Genomic DNA, 23,936 nt, shown 5'->3' on the forward strand with positions numbered 1-23,936 from the left:
GACACTATGTCAACCAATAGCTGGATGCAGTGGCATGTGCCTGTCATCCCAGCTATGTGAGAGACTGAGATTGGTAATATCATGGTTCCAAGAAAACCTGGAAAAAAATTCATGAGAACTCATCTTAGCAGAAAAAAGCTGGACATGGTAGGGCATGCCTGTCATTTCAGCTACAATAGGAAGTGTCAAATAGGAGGATCATTGTCCAGGCTAGCCTGGGTAAAAAAAGATGAGACACTATTTCCAAAATAACCAAAGCAAAAAGTGCTGGAGGCTGACTCAAGCTGTAGAGTACCTGTTTCACAAGAACAAAACCCTGAGTTCAAACTCCAGCACTTCCAAATAAAAATAAATAAAGCAAGGAGGACATGGAATGATGTATTTCAATCCTGAAAGAAAATAATTGCTAACCTAGATTAGTGTACTCAACAAACCTACCCTTCATAATTGAAGGAGAAACAAAAGCTTTCTATAATAAAAAACTAATGGAATTCACTACTACTAAACCAGTGCTACAGAAGATACATAAAGGAATCCTACACACAGAAGAGGAAGATAAATGCAAATACAGGAAAGAATAAATCTCACTAGATGAGTAGATAAGCAAACAAGGAGTTAGGAAGAATTGAGCACTATAAAACTAATAACAATAACATGGAAGGAATTGCTACATACCTTTCAGTAATAACTCTGAATGTTAATAGTCTCAATTCTCCAATCAAAAGACACAGGCTGGGAGATTAGAATAAAAAACAAGACCTAACCATTTGCTGCCTACAACAAATTAACCTCACTAAAAGGATGAAAAAAGATTTCCCAAGCAACTGTAGCCCTAAAGCTAACAGTAGTAGCTATACTTGTCCCTGACGGAGATTTCAAACCAAAATTAGTCAAAAGAGATAAAGAAGGTCACCTCATACTGATATCCTCCAGTAGGAGGACATATCAATTGTAAACATATAAAATTTTGTAAATAATTTTGTTTGGAGTTTCTGATTCAATAAGCTTAAGTCTGCATTCTGCAAGGGACAGGTTACGCTGATCCTGCTATTTTGGGGATTACACCATGAAAACTATTGCTCCAGGGAATCTAAGTACGGAAAGCCTTAAGTCATCTAGTCTTGGGCTTTCAAATCAGTAGAGCAAGGCACACTGGTGTGCCACAAATTAATTATAGGTACGCAAAGTCCTAAGAATGGTTGGGTAGGACCTAGAAAAATTGTCACTTCAGGCCACAGTGGATTTGTTTACCTCCATCATGCCACACAAATATTTTATATAATGTGAAAAGGGCTAGAAAGCACAGATCTAGTTAATCCATTCATTTGATGCCTGAAGCCATACCACAAAAATCTCTAAGGATGGTGAAACAGCTCCTGTTTAAATACCTTCAGGGTTGGGGAACCCATTCACCCATGAAGGATTCAGCTCCATTCTTAGACTGTTTTAACCTAAATATTAGAAATTTTTTCTTTTACAGCTTGGGAAGGGAGAGTAGAAAGAAAAATATCTGAATCATGAGTTGTCAGCCCATGGCAGAAAGTTTAAATGATGTTCTAGACGTGTTCATTTTCCTACTGTATTATTTTTGCTGAATAAATTACCCCCCAAATCTAACAATTTTAAGCAGCTTTCATTTATTATCTCAGGTTTTTGTGGGTCAGAAATCTAGATACAACTTGGTAACTTGGTTAGGTCTTCTGCTTCAAGGTCTCTCACATACAGAGAAACCTGTATGTCTCCCTGTGGTGGTTGGCTATCATCCTCTCAAGGCTCAATTTTGCAAAAATGTACTTCCAAGTCCACATTGTTGTTGGTAGGATTTAATTATTTGTGAATTGCTGGACTATGGTGCCTCAGTTATTTGCAAAGTAGTGACCAGGGGCTGCTCTCAGTTCTTTGACACATGAGCCTAACCAACATGGCAGCATGTTTTACCAAAGCCTGTAAACTAAGAAGTCAATAGAGAAAATCTGTAGCAAAGGAGAGATCACAATATTTTGTAACCTACTCATTTTAGTGACATCCCCATGACATTTCCTACATTCTATTTGTTAGAAGCAATTCACAAACATTTAGCCCACACTCAACTGCTGATTACATAAAGAAATAGATACTAAGAGGCAGGAGTCATGGATGTCGTCTTGGAAGTCTTACCTATTACACAGATTCTTTAATAAGCTATTCCTCACACAGCCCCAATGAGGCAGTCTTTCAATGTCTTGGATTAGACGCTACAGAAACTAGATTGCATGCTGTAGGAGCTGAGCTTGAAGAGACTTTTAGCTACCAACATAGTATGCATTTTCATATCTTTCCTTGTTAGCAGATCTGAGATTTTATTCACAGCAATAATATGACTAGCTCACCTTTCCTTCTTCCTTTTCAGCTAGGGATAGGCATAAGACTAGTCATGCCATTGAAGTGTAAGAGAAAATGTGATGGGTATTTCTGAGAATGCTTTTCTTTCCTCATGAAAAGGGACAATGAAAGACATTATATATTAATATAAGTTTCAGTGAAATAAGATAATTTCACAATTATAAACTTGCCTAGCAAGCTCAAGGCACTGAGGTTGAACCCCAGTACTGCCAAAAAATGACAGAATTGAAAGAAAAATAGACAGTTTGACAATAAATTTGGAAGACTTCAATATCTCTGACTCAATAATGGTTAGAACAACCAAGCAGAAGATGAGGACATAGAGGACTTAAACAACAAAATATACCAACTAGATCTAGCACACATATATGGAACACTTTACCCAACAACAACAGTATAAATATTCTGCTCAATTGCACATGGATCACGTTCCAGGATATACTATATGTTACTCCACAAACTAAGTGCTAAACGATTTAAAAAGATAATGATAATGCAAACTACCAATGGGATAAAGTTAGAAATCAATAACAGAAGTAGAACTGGAAAAGTAGAAAAATGTTATGGAAACTAAACAACATACCGTTAACCAGTATATCAAAGAAGAAATCAGAATGAATCTGAAAGAATTATAAAACCCCTAGAGATTTTTAAAAATAAAAACACAACATACCCAAGTCTGTGGAATGCATATGCAAAATTTATAGCTATAAACACTTTTAAAAGGAAAGATCTCAAATCCGATACTAATTGTAGACTAGATGTGTTGGCTCATACTTGTAATCCCAGCTACTCAGGAGTTGCATTTGTAGGCCAGCACAAGCAAAAAGTTAAGAGTCCCCCATCTCAACAAAGTAAGTTGAGGATGATGGTGTGCACCTGTCCTCCCAGTTACACAGGAGGCTACAGGTAGGAGGATCCCATCTGAGGCTGACCCCAGGGAAAAAAGTGAGACCTATCTGAAAAAACAAAAAACAACCTAAATCATGAAGGGCTGAAAGTGTGGCTCAAGTGGTAGAGCACGTGGCTAGTAAGAACAAGCTCAACTGGAGCTCAAACTCCAGTTCTACCAAACAAGCAGCAACAGAAAAAAGTAAACTAATTTTAAGGCTTAGGAATTAGAAAAAGAACAAACTAAACTCAAAGCTTGCAGAAGAAAGTACACACTAAAGATTAGAACAGAGACAAACAAAATGAAAATAGAAAAACAACAGAGAAAATCAATGAATCTAAAAGATAGTTCTTTTGAAAAGATCAACAAAATTAATTCAAATTACTAAAATCAGAAATGAAAATTATGACATTACTAATGATTCTAGAGAAATGAAATAAGTTATAAGAGAATACTATGAACAATTTGTACACCACCAAATTGGATAACTTAAATGAAATGGATAAAATAGTTGAAAATGAAAGGATCATAATACCTCTGCTCAAAAATTTTGCAGAAATAAGAGAGAACAATGAAGAATTATGATCCAACATGCAAATAACCCCTTATAATGGTCAAGATTGTGATTTCCAGAATTGATAAAAATAAGTAAGCAGTACTCTTTTCAGAATGGTATCTTAATGGGCTCTAATTCTGTTTGAATGTCCTATGTGACTGAAGATAACGAAGTGTATGAAATGAACATAGAGAGGTAGATAAAAGCCAAAAAATCAGGCATTTTGAATTTTATCCTGAAAGTTGTAATAAGCCATAGACAGAATTTAGATAGGAAGAAGGGGATTAGTTGTGGACCTAGATAAGGTTGACACTTTAGAGAGGTCACACTGACAATTGTTGGAGGAAAAATTGAAGGCCAAAAAGAGATCACAGGTAAGCAAGAATGAAAACTCACATTAGTTGAGGCGCAAGATGATCAGGCTTGAACTAAGGTAGTGGAAGCCAAGGTAGACAGAAACAGGTGGACTGAAGATATTTGAAACAAGAATAATGAGCAAATTTGTGCTCTTGTTGAAAGTCATGGCCTAATGTAAGACCAGAAAGCACTCTAAAACCACTAGAAGAAAACAAGGAGAAACTCCTTAAGTCATTGGTACAGACAATGATTTTTGTATATGACTTCCAAAGCATAGGAAACAAAGGTGAAAATTAACAAATAGCATTATATAAAACTAAAAAACTTGTACACAGCAAAGGAAACAATCAATAGAGTGAAGAAATAACCAACAGAATAGGAGAAAATATTTGTTGATTGCTTGGCAGAAGATTAATATCCAAAGAATATAAAGAAGGACATAAGGATATGTATTGAAACCTGTTGAATAATGGGGAGTGGGAGGGAAGGGGTAAAGGAGAGTAATGCAAGGGGTTGAACAGACCAAAGTCAAGAATACTCACATTCAGGGAGAGAGGAGGGTAAATGGAGGAGATGAAGGAGAGGGAATATGATTGATGGATTTCATATACATATATGAAATACAATGATGAAACCTTTTGCAATTGCTTTAAGTGGGATGAGGAGGGGCTGGTGGGGGGAGATGTTGGGGGCAATCTAAGCAATTTACAATGTAAGCCTATTCAGAATTATCACAGTGAATCCCCTCTGTATAATGAATATATGCTAATAAAAGTGAAAAAATATGTAAGGAACTAAAAAAAAAAACATGTAATCCCATTAAAAATTGGGCAAATGATCTGAATAGTTTTCAAAGTAGAAATACAAATAGTCAACCAATACAGGAAAAATGCCGAATATCATTAGCCATCAGGGATAACATGTCATCCAGTTGTTAGAATGGCTACTATTAAAAACAAGAATAAAAAGTAACAACTGTTGGCAAGGATATGGAGAAAAAGGAACTCTTACACTCTGTTAGCAGGAATGTAAATTAGTACAGCCACTATGGACAGCAGTGTGTATGGGGGCTCTCCACCCAACTAAATATAGATCTATCAGGGATCCTGCTTTGGGATATATATCCAAAGGGAATTAAATCAGCATACCAAAGAGATCTCTTACACCCATATTTACTATGGCATTATTATATAGCTAACATGGAATCATCCTGGGTGCCCATCAACAGATAAGTGGGCGTAGAAAATGTGGTATACACACAATGGAATATTATTCAACCATAAAGAACGAAATATTCTCATTTGCAGCAAAATAGATAGAACTGGAGGACATTATTAAGTGAAATAAGCCAGATGCCGACAAACATTATATGTTCTCTATCATACGTGGAAGCAAAAAAAAAAATTGACCTGAATATAGAGTAGTGATTAACTGAGATTGGGAAGAATGTGAGTATTGGGAGGGAAGGATGGATAAAGGGAAGTTCTATTTTGCAGTATACATTGTAGGCATAAACAAAAATATTATATTGAGCCCATTCATATGTTCTATTAGTAAATGTTAATAAAAATGAAATCATTATTTTAAAGAGTGAAAATGAGTCATGAAGGCAAAGAAAGAGTCAAAGATGACCACCAGATTTGTGGGTTTTTTGGTTACTCCATATTAATTGTCCTTTCCTTTGGTAGGAGCATTTTGATTTTATTTGAAAAATGACTTTTCAACATCATTGTGTGAAGACTTGGTAAGGTCTCAAAGAACAGGCTCTATTTCAACCAAGATAAGAAGTAGTGCTTAACCAAAACTTGGGCAATGAAATTATCTTTTGTGAAACTCTAAAATTTAAATGAAGTAATATATGAATGAGGGAAAACATTTGGAGTGTATTCATTCTGGAGATAACACCCTGAGGAAACCATCAGGTAATTCCTGCTATATGATGTCTGGAAGTACCCTAGTTCCTATTCTTTCCAGCCTCTTATTGATTTGGTAGTCCCCAGGTAGCCTTATATTTTCATTTAACTTAATCAGAGGCACTCCCCATTGCTTGCAGTGAAAGAAACCTTAATACAGGTGTTTTGATCAAGGTCAATGATACTCACTATCCTGTTATTATTGTTTGGCTCCAAACCCATACTTTAAAACTCTGCTTTATGGGCTTGGGCTTTGCAACACTTTTTCCCTTGCCAACTAGTTCTTGTTTGTCTCTGGCAATAGGGAGGAAAGTGACTTTGCTACTTGTTAGGGTTTCTGCTCCTGTCTGTATTGTTCCAACAAAACCCTTTCACTAGTTAGTGGCACTTGGGTTCAGTAGCAACTAGTGCTAGTTTCCAGTTTCTGCTATACTCTCAGAAGTCTGAGAACTAACTTTATTGAGTTTCCTAAGAGACCCCAGCACCAGGCAGGACCTTCTTTTCAGGGCACTGGATCTTAGCTAGCCTATGACTCTTCCTTTAAATTTCTGAAGTCTAATAATCCCAATCTTTTCCATTTATTTCCCCAGCCATAGGGATGTTAGCTACTTCCTGCAGTTATCACCTCTGTAACACCTCAGTGTCTTTTTGCTTTTTCAGTTCACCAATACTGAAAAAAAAAATGATGATACTGGAGTTTGAACTCAGGGGTTTGTGTATGCTCACTAGGCAAGTATTCTACCACTTGAGCCACAACTCCAGCCCTCCAATACATTTTCTACATTATATTATTTGTTAAAAAAACTAGTGTTGGTCTCTGTTTCTTGGTGGGACTCTAAGGTAGTAACTGACATATGGAAAGTGAAGAAGAGGAATAAGCTGAGGGACAATTGAGAAAATTGATTATTTTTTTTTCTACATTGAGTGTGAGATGTCTGACAAGCAAGCATTTAATCATATGAATCTTAAGTAAAGATAGTTCTAAGTTTGGGTTATGGATTAAAGATTATCAACATTCAAGTAAATCATTAAATTATGGGAATGGATGTGATTATTCAAGGGAAGCATACAGTGTGTGCTCAGAAAATATTTGTTTACTGATTTACATGGACACCAAGAAGCAGGACTCAAGGCACTGTGTTCATGGAACACTTACCAAGTCCTCATCTCTTAACTCCATCACTTAGGCTCATTTAAACATATTTACAATTCTTATTTACTGATGAGAAGCTGCTTTTGCCTTTATTTAATTTGATTTGCGGTTCTTCTAGTGCTGAATTTTAATTCGTGAAGGAAATCTGTAAGAAAAGTTACTTTTAAATTGTTTTATTGTGACAATATGTATATGGCATACATGCAATTTACCCATTTTAGGTGTACAATTCAGAGGTATTAACTACTTCCACAGTGCTGCACAAAACTCACCAGTATTTCCAAAAGTTGTTCACCACCCCAAACAGAAAATGTATCCATTAAGTAATAGCTCCTCATTTTATGCACAATCCCTAGCTCCTGACAACTGCTAATAAACTTTCTGTCTTTATGAATTTGCTTAGTCTAGATATTTCATTTAAATGGAATTAGACAATATTTGTCATTTTATAACCAGCTTGTTTCAATTAGCAAATTGTTTTCAAGGTTCATCTATATCCTGGCTTGTACCAGAATTTTATTCCTCTTTATACTTACATAATTTCCCATTATATGGTTTTACAACATTTCGTGTAGTCATTAATCTGTTCATGAACACTTGGGTTGTTTCTGTCTTTTGGCTGTGAGTGGTGTTGCAGTGAATGAAGGCATACAACTATCTGAGTCCTGTTTTCAATTCCTTGAGGTATATATTTGTCATATAGTAATTCTGTGATTAACTTTTTGAGGAAGTGCCAAGTGTTTATGACAGAGTTTGTACCATTTTACATTCCCACCAGCAGGATATGAGCATTCTAATTTCTTGACATCAACACTTGTTTATATATATTAATATATATGTGTATGTATGTATATATATAAAAATAATTAGAGTTATCTTACTAGGTGTGAAGTTGTATTTCACAACTAATTGTTATTTGATTTCAATTTTTGTAACAATTGATGATGCTGAGCATTTTTTCATGTACTTCTTGGTTATTTGTATAACTTCTTTGAAGAAATGTCTTTTCATATAGTTTGCCCATTGCTATGAACTAAGTGTTTGTGTCCTTCCCCTAAATTTGTATGTTGAAACTCTGACCTTCAATTTGATGGTATTTGGAGGTGAGTTTGTGAAGTAATTAAGTTGAGATGAGGTCATAACAGTGGAATTCCATGGTGGAATAAGTGTCCTTATAAGGAAAGGAAGAGACCAGAGCTCTTGCTCTATCTGAGAGCATAGGGAGAAAGTACCTGACTGCAAGCTACAAAGAGAACCTTCACCAAGGAACCAAATCAAGTGGCATTTCAATCTTAGACTTCCCAACCTCCAGAAGTATAAAAAAGATCACTGATATATTTGGGCTCACAAACTGAATCCAGACAACCTCAACAATGTTGAAAGTTGATCATTAATGCCACAGAGGGAGGAGGAGGGGAACAAATATGAAAAAGAGGAGAGAATGAATGTTGTTTCTCAAGGTGACAATAGCATATCTGGGAATAACTCATCTGAGGGAATCATTCACTCTATACCTGTACAGTATGAATTCATTGAAGAGAGGGAGCAGGGCTGAGCTAGAGTTAGATGACTGAGGTATTTGCTTTGGGCACAATTTTAAAGAAATCCCAAAATCTCTATCATCAAGATAAGTAATATTTTTCTTAATTAAGCTTTTAATTTTAATTATAGATTAATATGCAGTTGCAAAAAGTAATTCAGATAGATCCTATGTAAGTTTTACTCTGTTTTCCCCTATGGTAATTTCTTGCAGAACTGTAATATAGTTAGATATTAATATTGACACAGACAAGATGCAGAACACTTGCACCAACCCACAGAGATCTATCATGTTGGTAATTATAATCTATTCTCCATTTCTAAAAGTTTACCATTTCAAGAATGTTACATAAATAGAATCACATAGTGTTTAAGCTTCCATAATTGGCTTTTTTCACTAAGCATAATTCCCTGGAAAATCACTCAGAGACTTATCAATAGTTTTTTATTGCCAAGTAGTATTGGGTATATAAACATTCACCTGTTGTAGAACATCAGGTTTGTTCCACTTCAGGGCTATCAAAAATAAAACTGGCATAATAGGAGCAGGTTTGGTATAAACACAAATGTTCAAGTTTTTGGGATAAATGCACAGGAGTATAATTGCTAGGTCATATAGTAGTTGCATGTGTCTTTTTTTTTAATGGCCAAATTGCTTTTTAGAGTGTACCATTCTAATTCAGTTTATCTGTATCCTCAGCATCATTTGATATTTTCACCATTTTTAATTTTAGCCTTTCTGAGAGATGTGTAGCAGTTATCCCAATGTGGTCTTAGTTTGCATTTTCCAAATGGCTAAGGGTATTGAACATCTTTTCATGTACTCAGTTGCATGTGCATATCCTCTTCAGTGAAATGCCTTTTCATTTATTTTGTTCATTTTATAATTGGAAATTTTTACTCTTGAAGTTTGAGAGTTCTTAATATATTTTAGATACTAGTCCTTTGTTGAATACATGGTTTTCAAATGTTTTGTCCCTATAGTTTATCTTTCTAGGGAAGATTAGATAATTTAACCATATCATTTTACACATGAGAAGACAGATCTAGTAGGAGAAGGGACTTGCCCAAAGACAAACAAGAGAGTCAGTATCAGAGCTGGGATTTGAACCCAAGTTCCTTGACTCAGAATTCAATGTGTCTTCTCCCTTGAGTCTTGGTGAAAGTTACTAAGAAAACTCAGCATATATACACCAGACTTTTACAACAGGGGTTTTCACACCAAGGTTTATAGACTTGGAGAAGGGAAAAGTGGGGCTCCCATCCTCCCACTGCCAGTTCTTCTTTGTTTCCCCACACTCTACTTGGGGATCTAGGTCAGTGACATTGGGCAGGTAAGAAAGAATATAGGAGTTAAAGTTCAGTGACATAAAACCATCAAAAATAGCATGAATCTTAGCTGTAACATTGCTTGGAGAATGCCTAACACACTATGTGGGCAGATGTAGGTTATGTTAATCACCCACAACTTCCATCAACTGGGGGAATCTTAGGTAAGGCTCCAACTACCTCCTTCCCCTCAGTTGATGGAATGGAGAACATGAAAGTTTTCTAGCAGTGTGTGGAGATTAGGATTACCTATTTAGCCCTTAATTCCTTAACCCTGGTAGGTCAATTGCCATTTTTGATCTTCAGTTTTTCCATGTGTCACATGTGGGGGCCTTTCTAGCTCTGACATCCTATGATTCTCTTTCCGGTCTCAGTAAGTGGCACTGCCCTATTTTTCAGGCCCAATACCTAGGCATCATTTTATTATGTTTAAATTATTATTTTTATTTGTTTTATTGATACATAATAATTGTACATATTTATGGTTTGCAATGTGGTATTTCAATACATATAATGATCAAATCAAGGTAATTAACATATCTGTCACCTTGAACAATTTTCATGTCTTCTCAGTAAGGACATTCAAAATTCTTTCTTTTAGCTATTTTGGAATGAACAATACATCAGCACTTATTCCCCTTAACTGTAATATTGTATTATTATAGGAGTCATTTTAGATGTCCTATCTCTTCCACTGTATGTCCCATCCTATTCATAAGTGAGTCATGTCAGTTTTATACCCAATAATATGCATCCAATAAGTCTATTTTTCTTCCTATCTACTATTACTACTATAATTCTAGCCACCACCATCTCTTTCCTGGACAACTATAACAGGTTTCCTTGTTTTTTTTTTTTTCTGCTTCCACTCTTGCCTCAGTACAATCTATTCTCCTCATAGTAATCAGAGTAATATTTAAAAAGCAGATCATGTTGCTCTACTGCTCAAAATTCCAATTTATCACTATGATTTACAAGTTTGTGCTTTTTCTACTTATCTCTTCAAGCTACTACTGCTCCCCTCAATCATCCAGAAGCCTGTCTTCTTTTTTTCTTTTTGATAAGCTAAGCATGTTCCTGCCTGAGGACCATTGCACTGGCTAGTCCCATATCTAAAGTACTCTTCTTCTAGATCATTATTTATCTAACTGCATCTCAGGTTTCTAATACAATGCCCATATCTCTAAAGAAAGGCCTTTCCTGGCCATCCTTCCTAAAACATTCTCCATTCTACCACCATTCTATGTCATTATCCTTGCTTAGAGTTGTTATGGTCTTACCTCCACTGTTTTCTGTCTTTCTTGTGATTATTATCTGATTCTCCCCCATAGAATGTTTCATGAGGAGAGGTTTCTAGAAAAGCATTAGAACATAGCAGTTAAGAGCATGACAGCTTCTGAAGCCAGGCTGTAAATTCAAATCACTATTCTGCCACTTTATAATTGTGTGATTCTGGGTATTACTTCTCTGTGCCTCAGCTTTCTCTTCTGTAAAATAAGGAAAATAATAGTACCGAATATATGTCGGTACACATATATTACAAGGATTAAACTAACAATGCATGTAAAGTGCTACATTCCTGGAACCTAGGAGAGTTCCTGTCATGTAGTGATTGCCCAGTATTTGTTGGCTGAATGCATTAGTGAATCTTCTGCTACTTCTCTCCTTTTCTACCTAGTATCCTACTAGACTCTTCTTTCAAGATGCTTTTTTCCCTTACTGCTCCCTTTATCACAGCCCAGGACTAAGTTGGTTATCCTCTAACACATGCTCATAAGAATCTAGACTTCTTCCAAGCCATGATTGCTCAATATAGGTATACATTTATGTGTGGTCTTTGTAGTAGCTGGTCTCTCTCACTAAACAGAAAGCTTGATGAGGGAATGACCTTTATGTCTGTCATCTGTACAATAGGATCTCCACTGTGAAGCATGATGCCTGAAAAATAGTAGATAAACAATAAATATTTTTGGGATGAATGACCTCAACACTTTGGCTCACTTTACTCTTAGAAATGCTGATTAAGAAACATGAGAAGATATTTAGCATGAAATTCACACTTTTTGAAAGGCAATTCAGAATAAAGCTGTTATTATATCTCTACCTCTCCCTGTTCCTAAAGAAGTCAAGGAGTCAAGGAAACTCCATGAAAGATAAGAAGATTATTATTCTTTCTCTAACTGAACATCTTAATTATTTCAGAAAGCACAGACCTTCATCCAAGTGCCAGGGGCTCCTTCTCATAAATTAACTGCTATCTCCCATTAATGTCCATAGATTGGGTGGAAGAAGCATGCCTTGCCCTCCGAAGACATCCCATATTGGAGTGTACTATCTGGGAGCTGTAGCAACTTGATACAGCCATGTGGAGCCATAGGAAGAACACAGATCTGTGAGTCAGGAGTCCTGTTTCTGTTGTCAGCTGAGCTGGGTGACCTTGGACAAATCCTTTACTTCTCTTAGATCCAATTTCCTCATGTGTCAGTGGCTGGTGGGGTAGCTCAATTTCCTCGTGTGTGAAATAGGATTTTGGTCAGTACATGCCAGGTATTACTCCCCTTCTTCTGACAGGACACAGTATGGACCAATTTTTAGCTTTGAACTCATAGGGTATGTACCAGCCAATTCAGTGGTCTTTAAATGCCAACTAGTAGCACTATAAAATAGGGACATTCAAGGTCATCAGAAAAATGTTAGGTTAATACCATTTCTGGGTATATACCCAAAATAATCAAAGTCAGCTTAGAAGATAAGATATTTGCCAAATTCCATTGAAAACCAGATTGTAAACCCATAGTACATTTAATTTAGACAAATAACCACATCCAAACTTTTACTGGGCATGTGGACATAGCATGAAGTAAATATTCTTAGAGGAACTGGATTGTGGAAAAAGAGAGAAATATTAGTTTTAAAACCTTAAATACCAAGCTAGGGGCGTAGTTCAGTGGTAGAGCACTTGCCTAGTGTGCATAAGGCCCTGGATTCCATCCCCAGAACTACAAAATACACAGAAAACAAAAATCTTAAAAGACCATTCCTAAACTGTTTCCCACACATCTATACACACACCCCTTCTACTTCTCTCCAAATCAGTGTTAACTCACTTTGTAAAGTATTATATGTTCATCCAAGATCCCACTTTACTTTTGTTCTCCATATTTTTATACACATTGCCTTCACTAATCTGCAGGTAACTTGGTCAAATTGAGCTTAGGCTCTTGCTTCATAACTTAAGTGTGTGGCCTTGACAAATGTAGCTTTCCTATTTGAGTTGACTTTTGGCCTTGTAAAAGGGGATGAATCTATTTGTCCCTTTTATGGTGGTTGTGAGGATGAAATGATAGACTATACATATAGCCCTCAACACAGTAGCCAGTACATGCCAGGACTTACACAGGCTTCTTCCTCTACCCTTTTCCTTCCAAGATCTAGTGGGGCCCTGTACTTGGCTCTGGACCCACAGGTAATGTATGCCAGCTAGTAGTATTATAAGTTTGAGACTGTCAAGACCATCAGAAATATGTTAGACTAATATCATTTCTGGGTATATACCCAAAAGGATCAAATTTAGTTTATTATAGATGCTTGTATACCCATGTTTATCACAGCACTATTCATAATAGCCAAATTATGGAATTAGTCTAGGTGCCCATCAATGGATGAATGGATAAAGAAAGTGTGGTATATATCCACAATGGAGCATTATTCAGCTATAAAGAAGAATGAAATTATGCCATTTGTTGGAAAATGAATGGGACTGGAGATCAAGAGGTCATATTAAGTGAAATAAGCCAGTCAGTCCCACAAAGACAAGTATATTGCTTTCTCTCATTTGTGGAAACTAGAGGAAAACAAAACAAAAACAAAAACAAAGTAATGAAAGTAAAATGGGGACTGTAAGGGTATGGAAGGGGTGAATAAAAAAATGTAATAGAGTGGGTGAATATGATCAAAGTACATTATATGCATGTACAGAAATGTCATGATGAAAACCTTTACTATGTACAATTTAATATATACCAATGAAAAAGAAATAACTTGTTGATTTATAAAACAAAAACAAAACAAAAAGATGTTAGGGAGGATTTCCTGGTTATAAAAGGTATTAAGTCTGGGAACCAAAGAAGAGAAAGGCTTCAGTTCCTTCCCTGGAGAAAATTTAAGTTATGAGAATTCATGTTCCACACACTCTTGAGCTTTGACAAAATACCAAGTTTTATATTCAGTACCATCATGGGAATGTTCTCATTGAATCTTCACAATAAGTCACTGAAGTGGGGTTTGGTAGGTCCATTTTCAGATGAGGAAACTGAAGGTTAGACAAACCGAAGCTTGGTCTGTGAGAGATATGACTCACCTTGAGTTGGGAGTGAGTCAAAATCCTCCTTTTGTCCAAAACCCAACTCTCAGGGTCTGTTTATGCTCTTTGAGTAACTAAATCCCTCTTTACCTGATCTCGTCTCCTCTAATTCTCCACTTTGCTTCCAGTGTCACTTTCCTAAGACATCCCTCCAACTTTCTCACTCTGGTGCTTTTAAAATTATTTTTAGGGGCTGAATGTGTAGTTCAGTGGTAAAGTGCAATCTAAGCATGCATGAGGCCCTGGGTTCAACCCCCAGCATCAAAAAATTATTTTAATATAGTTCTACATTGCTTAGCACGCAGTAAACACTTAATAAGTGTGTATGGAATAAATATGGCTCATAGGAATAAGTCCAAACTCTTTAGTCTGACATTCAAGGTACTTCACAATGTCTCCCACCTATTTTTTCTATATACATCTTCCACTTCTCACCTCCAAACTCCTTGTAACAACCCTATCCTCCAGACATCCTGGACCACTTCTTTCATTTCTCTATGTGTTGTGTCCTTTTGCAGAAACACCATTCTCCTCTCTTGTCTGACAAATTCTTAGTTATCTTTCAGAGAGCTATTTACATCTTCTCTGTTCAGGTTACAACTTATCTACTCCTGTATTATAATACCTCACTGTACTTTAATTAATAGGTAATTTTTCAGTCTCTCCTGCTTCTCAAAGGCAAGGACTTGCTTTTAATCTTTGCCTATTCAGTGTTGGAAAATGGATGGGACTGGAGATTATCATGTTAAGTGAAATAAGCCTCATCATTCCCTTCATTGACTGGCAAAGTCTGAACTTAGTAACAGTTCAGTGGATGCAAGGCTGGAAGGAAAGAAGTTCTCCTTGCCGGTTTCCACCAGTTTTTGTAATCCACCCCCTCCTTCCTTCCTTGTTCCTTTCTCCTCTTTCCCACTTCCACTCTACTTCCACTTCAAAGCCAAAGGTACTAGTCCCAAGGCAGTAGTTTGAGCACTTGACATCTTGGAAGTTAATTCCCCTACAGGGTTTCTCTCCAGGCCAAGGTATTGAGTAATTAGCGACTAATCCTGCTAACCTTTTGGGGGTGGTAGGCGTGAGGGCCCCGGCTGGGTGTGAATAGCTGTTACTCATCTCTCCAGTTGTCTTCAGGAATATTTCTTCCATTTTTCCGCACGCTGGTCAGATCAATATCCCCATTCTCCTGCCCTCCTCACAACCTTTGACATAATTATCTGTGACAAATTGATTTAAAGTGCGGCCGCAGGAAGGAAAACAGGAATGTCTCGCTTAGCCTTCTGGGAGTTGTAGTCTTGCAGCACCTCAGGCTGCCTGGCCGGCCCTGGAACTGCGGACTACAGCTCCCAGGCTTTCTCCAAGGCCGTACCGCACAGGCTCAGAGCCCCAAGCCCCGAGGAGGTGGTTACATCGTATCTATTGTATCCCTTGGCTGGTGCATTTGTACGTTTCTCTGGACGTGAAATTGAGAGTGAAAAGCATGGCAGATGAACAAGAAATCATGTGCAAATTGGAAAGCATTAAAGAGATCAGGTAAGTGCTCCACTGTATGTCGCAGCATCCCCCCGTCCCCCTGGAAGCCCCCCAACATCCTTCGCAGAGGCAAAGGGCTGTTACCTGTGGAAAGTATCTATTGTTGGGCTAATTGCAGAAGGGACCCATTCATTACAGACTTACCGGTGAGATGAGTATTGCGGGGTGCCGGGGAGAGTCAAAACTGAGACTAGGGCAAGGCTGGAGAGAGGAAGGGAGGAAAGGAGGGAAGGAGAGAGAGAGAGAGAGAGAGAGAGAGAGAGAGAGAGAGAGAGAGAGAGAGAGAGAGAGAGATACAGATTTGCCGGATGGAGACACAAGGGACTGATTCCTAGACAGGGCTGATTCTTCCTGGGGTTGAGTTCAGAATTGGCATTCACGGAAGCATATTTTAAAAAGTACTTCTTGGCTTCAAAGTGTCTTTGCCTTTTGCTCTTTAGGAGCCGAGATTCCCCCCACCCCCCAACACACACACACAGCCAGTCTCCAGTTCAGCAGCTACAGGTCCCTGAGCTCGGGAAGGCCTTTTGAGAGCTAAGTCTAGCGCGTCAGTGCTAGTGTGGCTGCCAGTGGTGAGGGGAATGATGCAGAGAAATATAGGGCGCGCTTGTTTTCCTTTTACTCACTCGCACTTTCTTCCTAACCGGCGCTCAGAAGGGGGATGGGAGTTATGGAGATTGAGGAAGCGGTCTCTGTGCTGATAGTGGGTGGGGACAGTAGCTCTGAGGAGCTGGAGGTGAAGGGCTGGCTGGCAAAGAACAAGTTGCAGTAGGCCACCACCAAGTTACCCCGGGAGCAGTTTTGGCTAGGATGTGATGTTGTTCTTGCTCAAAACACAATAGTGTCTGGCTGACTGTTTAGGCCAGCACTAAGCCTTTCTTTGCCTCCCCAGCTCTGCCTGAGTCCCTGCTTCAACTCCCACTTTTTTTCTGAGGGTGGCCCTAGCCAAGTTGTCTCTGTGTTTCTGGGGAATGTTTTTCAGAAACCTGGGGGAAAAGGACTGGAGGATGTCAAGTGCATCTGTTTAAGAAATTAAACCATGACATTTAACCATGACAAATTTGATGTGAAATTTAACCCCTGGAATGCCTGGGTGATATCTACACATGGTAGTGGCTGTGAAGCACCTTCTTCCTTTGGAGGGGTTGCATCTCACACTGTTGGCAAGGAAAGAAAAAGAAAGGAATTGGTGCTGGGCCTTTTGATGTACTTTCACTAATTTCTTCAAGAGTCCTGTGACCTTCCTGCTTCTCCTTTCCAACTTGGAAAATAGAAGCTAAGAGAATATGGATGAGTTTCCCACACAGTTTGAAAATGCCACATTTTGATATGAACCAGCCAGTCTGTCTACAGAGGCCCTGTTTTTCCTACTATCTCCCACAGAAGGGCTGGGGTGGTGGTGGTGGGGATCCTGCTGCAATTTTTTCCACAAAAGCATCAGGCAATACAGAGTGAGACATCTTGGTGTAGTAGAATGATAGGTGTCATAACAATGCAGTTAACAAGAAATTTAGGCCTGTAAGTGGAAAGTCCAGTTTTCTACTCTTAGTGGGCTTTAAAAGAAGCTTATCTTATTCCCAGAGAAGGCACCATTTGGGAGCAAAGACATTCACCCCCACTGAAAACAGACCCCTCCCAGTGAAGATCACATGGGGAGCCATGACTTCTATCCTCACCAGTGGTAACCAGGAGTTTCTACCACAACCATCTAGGATAGGATCAGTGGAGGTTTAGAGAGAATACTGAACTCCCACTCCTAACCAGCGGTAACAAAGACATCCCAACCTGATGTCAAGAGAGACACAGTTTAGAAACTAGACTTTTACTGCCCCACTTCCATCCAGGAGAGTGTCAGAAGAGACCAGTTAATACAAAAGATTTAAGTAAGATCCAGAGTGTTCAACTTTTAATGAAAAAATCACTCACCATTACAAAGATAGCCAATTGAATGAGAAGAAAAAATATACAGATGCCAGTATTGAGATGACACAGACATTAGAACTGACAAAGATTTTTAAATGCCCATCATAAAAATGCTTCAATAAGCAATTACAAAATGCTTAAAACATGACAAAATAGAAAATCACAGCAAGTAAATAAGAGAAGTCTCAGCAACCAAAAAAAAGAAGCTAATGGTATTTTTAGAACTAAAAAATATAACAACAGTACCCTAAACACACAATGGATAGGCTCAATAGCAAGGTAGAGAAGACAAAAAAAATCAGAACGTTTAAATATAAGACAATAAAAATTACTATAAGACTATTATGAAAGTTTTAACATTCATGCCAACAGACTTCCAGAAGGAGAGGAGAAAGAAGACAGTACTGAAAACGAACTTGAAGAAATAATGACTAAAAACTTCCCAAATTGAGTGAAAGACAACTTGCAGATTCCAGAAGCTGAGCAAACACCAATAAAATCAACAAAAAGAAATCCATTCCAAAGCACATTGCAATCAACCTTCTGATAAACAGGAAAAAAAATCTTGAAGTGAAGGTAGTCAAACAGAAACAATACCTTAGCTCTATCTATTGGGGGAAAAAATTAGAATGACAGATTTCTCATCAGAAAATGACAAGGCCCTAACAGAAAGTAGCACAACATTTTCAAATTGCTGAAGGAACAGAACTCTCAACCTAGAATTATATATCCAGTAATAGTATCCTTCATGATTGAAGGTGTAATCAAGACATTTTCAGATGAAGGAAAACAGAGGGAATTTATCAGCAGATCTACCATGAAAGAATGACAAAAGTAAGTTATTAAAACAGAAAAGATGAAAAAGTAGGAACTTTGGGACATCAAAAAGGAAGAACAAACACTGTAAGCAAACACATAAGTAAATATAGGGGACTTTTACTTTTCTTTTTGAGGTTTATTAATTATGTTTGATGACTGAGAAAAAAGTTTTTGTTAATTTACTTTTAAAAATTAGCATATATTAGTCAAGAAAAACAATGAATTTCACTGTGATATTTTCATATATACATATAATGTACATTGGTCATATTCACCCCCATCACCCTCTCTTTATCCTCCCTCCCCCTGATCCCAGACTTCCTCTTTCCCAATAGTCCCTGAAGGAAAATTTATAATATTATGTAACGTGATATCAATGTATATAGAAGAAATATTTAAGACATTTCATAATCAGGGGAGTGTAAATGGATCTAAAAGGGAAGATTTCTATATTTCATAAAAACTGGCAAAATGCTAATGTTAGAAGATAGTGATAAATTTTGTACATATATTACTGAGAACAAACATTAAAAAGCTATACAAAGATGTACTCAAAAACATTAAAAATAAATAGAAATAAAATTCTAAAAAATGTTCATTTCACTCAAGTAAGGCTGGACAAAGAGAAATAGAAAAACCTAAAAACAGAAAATAAACAATAAAAATTAAAAAGGCAGACTTGGTTTTAATGTGTCAATAATTATGATAAAGATAAATGATGGGGCTGGAGGTGTGGCTCAAGTGGTAGAGTGTCTGCATTGCAAGCACGAAGCCCCGAGTTCAAACCCCAGTCCTACCAAAAAAAAAAGAAAAAGGTAAATGATATAAATATACCAACTGAAAGATTGGCAGAGTGGGTTTTTCTAAAACATAATCCAATTATATGCTGTCCATAACAAACTCACTTAAAAATAATGATAGGACTGGGGGCATAGCTCAAGTAGTAGAGCACTTGCCTAGCAGGTGTGAGGCCCTGGGTTTAATCCCCAGTACTAAAAAAAAAGAAAAAGATGTAGGTAGGTAGATGGGCAAAGATACCATGCAAACAATAAAAAGAAAGCAGGAGTAGCTGTCTTATTATCAAAGAAAATAGACAACAGAGTAAAAACAATCCCCAGGGACAGAGAGAGACATTTATATGTTCTAAAAGAGACTTAAATTAAATTTCTTTTGACAATTTTACAGTCAAAAAGTCAGATGGCTTACAAACTTAAAATGGAGAAAATACTACAAATACATTCTTGATGTCTACCTATGCACAGATATTGCAGATAAGGAAAAGGAAAGAACAAAGGAAGAGGTCAGAAGGAATTGGAAAAAGGAACTAATATTGAGAACCTACTAATTTAAAAGCTCTTGGCTCATTTAATCATTGATTTTCTCAATGGAAAGAGAAATTCCCATTTCTCAATGGGAATTTATTATCCCAAATTTATACATAAAGACACTGAGCTTCAGATAAGATAGGCAACCTATGTATGGTTATATAACTACCAAAGAAAGAAAGAATATATCCTCTATTCATGTTGCACATACATTTCAATGTCATTAAATGCCCTTACAAATGCTGATAATCTGATTAACCATTATTCTCAGTTCCTCAACTGCTCTAAATTATAATTATCATTATTCCAAATGTCTTAAATTATAAGATGATCAGACAATTTCTGATAAAAATTTAATGTTCTTGGGATTGAAGCAACAATGATGATGGTACTGTCACCTACTTAAGTCAAACTAAGAGCCTTACACATACCTATGCAGAGATGTGCACATTCATACCAAGCACTCACATACAACAATAACAGAATTTGCATTGGGAAAAGCCTCAGGAATGCATTCTCCCACCACAGCCTGCTCCTGACTTGGACCATGTCCTTAACCCAATCTCAAACAAACTCTAGCACTATGCTTTAGACCTCAGTCCCCCAATCTCACACTGGAATTTTTTCTCTATACATTCCATCAGTTTATAAGTGATGGTATAAAGAAGTCTGGTATATGTGGAAAAGGGAAGACAAGAAGAAAATAAAAAGAAAAGAGAAAATAGGGAAAGGAAGGAGAGCAGTAATGAGGCTGAGAAAGTGAATGCAGATACCATAACATGAAATAGAGCCCTTCACTAGTTCCCCATATGCATGCCAAAATTTCTTAAGCATGCTCATGACATCAATATAGGCATATTGCACACATCCATGCACATATACTACAAGCCTTCCTCATTTGAAAAACTGAAACATCGTTTTGGAAGTACATGTTATATTAAGAAGATCCTCCTACATGTGTGTTTCTGTTCTGAGACCTCCGTCTCCTTTTCTTCTTCTGCACATTCTCCTGGGGGAAACTTCTGTAGACCCATAACTTAAAATATTATCTCCCCAACATCAAATAACTATACACCTCCTATTTTCAAGCTTCTGCCTCAAACGCCTCACAACCTACTGGGTGTGTCCACTTGAGTGTTGCATAAATACAGCTAAACTTGGCCAGTTGCCAACTCTAATGTCTTCTTGCCTCCCCACTGCAATTGAGCTCCTTCCCTAAAACTCCAGTTTAATGCCGTTATTCTCTGCATAATTACATCAGAATTGAAATCTGAAAGAAAATGTTGGTCCGCCATTCTGTCTTCTAACTTACCTCCAATCATCTGGCAAATCCTATTTCCACCTTCAATATTTTGCTCAAGTTCTTGTTCCACTCTCCACCTCCACACTCACTGCCCCATTTCAGGCCTTCATCATGACTAGCCTGGGTATTTGTAATGTTGTATTCATTTGTACCCTGTCTCCAGCCTCTCCCCTACCTTTAATGCCATGCACACTGCTGTGAGAACTAACCTCCTAAAACATGACTGTTATGGTTGTCCTCAAACATCCTACTTACTTCCATTGCTTCTTTCTAAAAGGAATTCTCAGTCTTTTTGAAAATGCAGTATTTTTGAAAAGGAATTCTCAGTCTTTTTGAAAATGCAGTATTTTTGAAATTGACCATTATTGGCTTGCAATATAAATTGAGTTAGTTGCTAGTAGCATTTTTAATTTTCATTTTAAAAATAAGGAGATAATCACCATACATTGCATAAGGTAGTAAGCATACCTTGAGGAAGGTTTTGTTTCAGTTTTATATCTCTGTGTGTGTGAGTATTGGGTCATAATGTGAAATTCATTTCTCACTGTAGGTTATTTCTTACTGTATATCTATTGTGCACACATTTGCCTGTCATTGTTACCATGACATTCATCTCTCTTACCCTCACAAAGCATGTCACAAATCATTCCTGTATTACCTGCTACTATTCCTTTCTGTCACCCTATCTTTTAGCAATATAGAAGTTCCTCACTATCTCATGTATTTCCACTCCTCCAAGCCCTTTCCTGTATAGACTCTTCATTCCAGGTTGCCCTTCTCTTATTCTGAGTTTATAAATCCTACTCATATTTCAAGGAAGACACAAAGGAATTCAACTTCTTGTCCCCAACTCCCTCAATTTCTCCAGTCCAAATCAATCAGTCATCCCCTGGGCTCTACAGAGAAATTTATTATACCACTCAAGATAACCTGACTTGTGATTTAGTTTTGATTTGGCATGTGTCTCCTCCCTCCTCTCCTCTCCTCTTCTTTCCTTCCTTGACTCCTTCCTTCCTTCCTTCCTTCTTCCCTCCATCTCTTCCTCCCTTCCTGTCCTCCTTTAGCCAGGACTCTAGCATCCTTAGCAGGTTCCTCTGTCACTGGGCTTGAGATCTCTTTCAGCCTCACTGCTCACTCAAAAGCAAGTCTCAGGACAACTGGGGCCTCTGTGACTCAGGGATGGGAAAGTTAAGCCAAACAATGCTTACTAGAGGAGAAAGAATGGAAAGGAATTGACATTTGGCATTGAACTGTAAGAAAGTCTTCAATGTGAACTATTCTATGACATCTGCTTTTCAGACTGTAGCTGTTTTCCATGTGAGCAAATCAATATTAAATGGAAGGATACTTGTACTCACTTGACTGGAGAAAGCAGAAAAATCTGACTTCTTTTTGTTTATTCAGTGACATTATCAGAGCATGTGTTTGGGGGCATACACAGGAGGGGCTCTTGTGTGGAGGCTCATCACTGTTGATGAATTGGATGTGACCTGAAGGATTCTCCAATCAAATCAATAGATCTGATCCCTTCCCTGAGTTCCAGATTTGCATAGCCAATTGATCACTTAGTGAACCCCCTACCCCACATGTGTCAATGGCATCATAGATAGAATTCTTAACTACAGTTCCACATTCTTCCCTCATTCTGTCCAGACATTCTTTCTTTGTGTCCCTATCCCAGTAAATGACCCACCATCCTCAACTATGGAAATTATTTGTTATTTCTCGATCTGTATACACCTATATTCAAATCATTAGCACAATGTGATCAAATGACCTGGAGGACTATTGATCTATAAATTGTTGAGCCTCGGTAGATCTGGAGTGAGGCCTAGTAATTTACATTTCTAACAAGTTCCCAAGCAATTCTATTGCTGCTAGTCCAGGAACCACACTTGAAGAACCACTACATTAGTAAAGCCAGGCTAGTTATACCTCTACAATATAGAGATGGTCTGTCCATTTCCATTAACTAGTTTCTTTTCACTTGATCATCCCATCCTCAAGTCCTACAGGTCCTAGCTATCTTATTGTGCTTTTTGAGTGAACATTGGTACTGAGTCACTATGAAGCTGGGACACAGAAGTACCTGTCAGGCTTGCCCCAGGAATGGGTGATCCATGTCTCTAGCACCTCTTCTTTCCTCCTCCATGTTAGAAAACAAAGACTCTTTCAAGTAAGTAGGTAGCTGAATATTTTTGTCATGGTCAATGACTTTGCCTGGAGTGGTTATGGCCTAGGTAGCTCAGGAATACCATTTCACAAGTTTTAAGTAAGATTGCAGTTCCAGTGATTGTGGAAATCTGAAGGAAGGACCTGTGCTTTTCCTGGGAGTCACTGTCCACTTTAACTGTCCTTTACTTTTGGGAGGTTCTCATTAGGAAATTTTGCACATAAAATAAAAATAAAACCTTTTATGACTTGGATATTTTCCTTAATTTTAAGCCCAGTCATTCCAAAGATGTGTTTTCATGGGTCATCCAAGAACTCTGTGCAAGACTACACTGAGTATTACTTTTCAAGTAGAATTTTTGAGGTTCCAAAAGTTTTCATGA

General features: G+C 37.5%; 2 protein-coding genes across 4 annotated transcripts in view; one reads left to right on the plus strand and one right to left on the minus strand.

The window, feature by feature from the left end:
* The window catches only part of Zc3h12b (zinc finger CCCH-type containing 12B), a 305,889-nt gene extending 290,180 nt beyond the window's left edge, over window positions 1-15,709 (minus strand). For all 3 annotated transcript variants that reach the window (XM_074063657.1, XM_074063651.1, XM_074063642.1), the window contains exon 1: window positions 15,539-15,709. The gene's annotated coding sequence lies outside the window, so the exon portion shown is untranslated. The remainder of the gene's footprint in view (window positions 1-15,538) is intronic.
* Window positions 15,710-15,796: 87 nt separating this feature from the next.
* Zc4h2 (zinc finger C4H2-type containing) overlaps window positions 15,797-23,936 on the plus strand; it is a 53,908-nt gene continuing 45,768 nt past the window's right edge. Inside the window, exon 1 of the mRNA XM_020157555.2 lies at window positions 15,797-16,011. Coding sequence (XP_020013144.1) covers window positions 15,959-16,011 — 53 coding nt within the window. The 5' untranslated portion in view covers window positions 15,797-15,958. The remainder of the gene's footprint in view (window positions 16,012-23,936) is intronic.

Source organism: Castor canadensis, chromosome X (genome assembly GCF_047511655.1).
Source record: "Castor canadensis chromosome X, mCasCan1.hap1v2, whole genome shotgun sequence".
Lineage (NCBI taxonomy): Eukaryota > Metazoa > Chordata > Mammalia > Rodentia > Castoridae > Castor > Castor canadensis.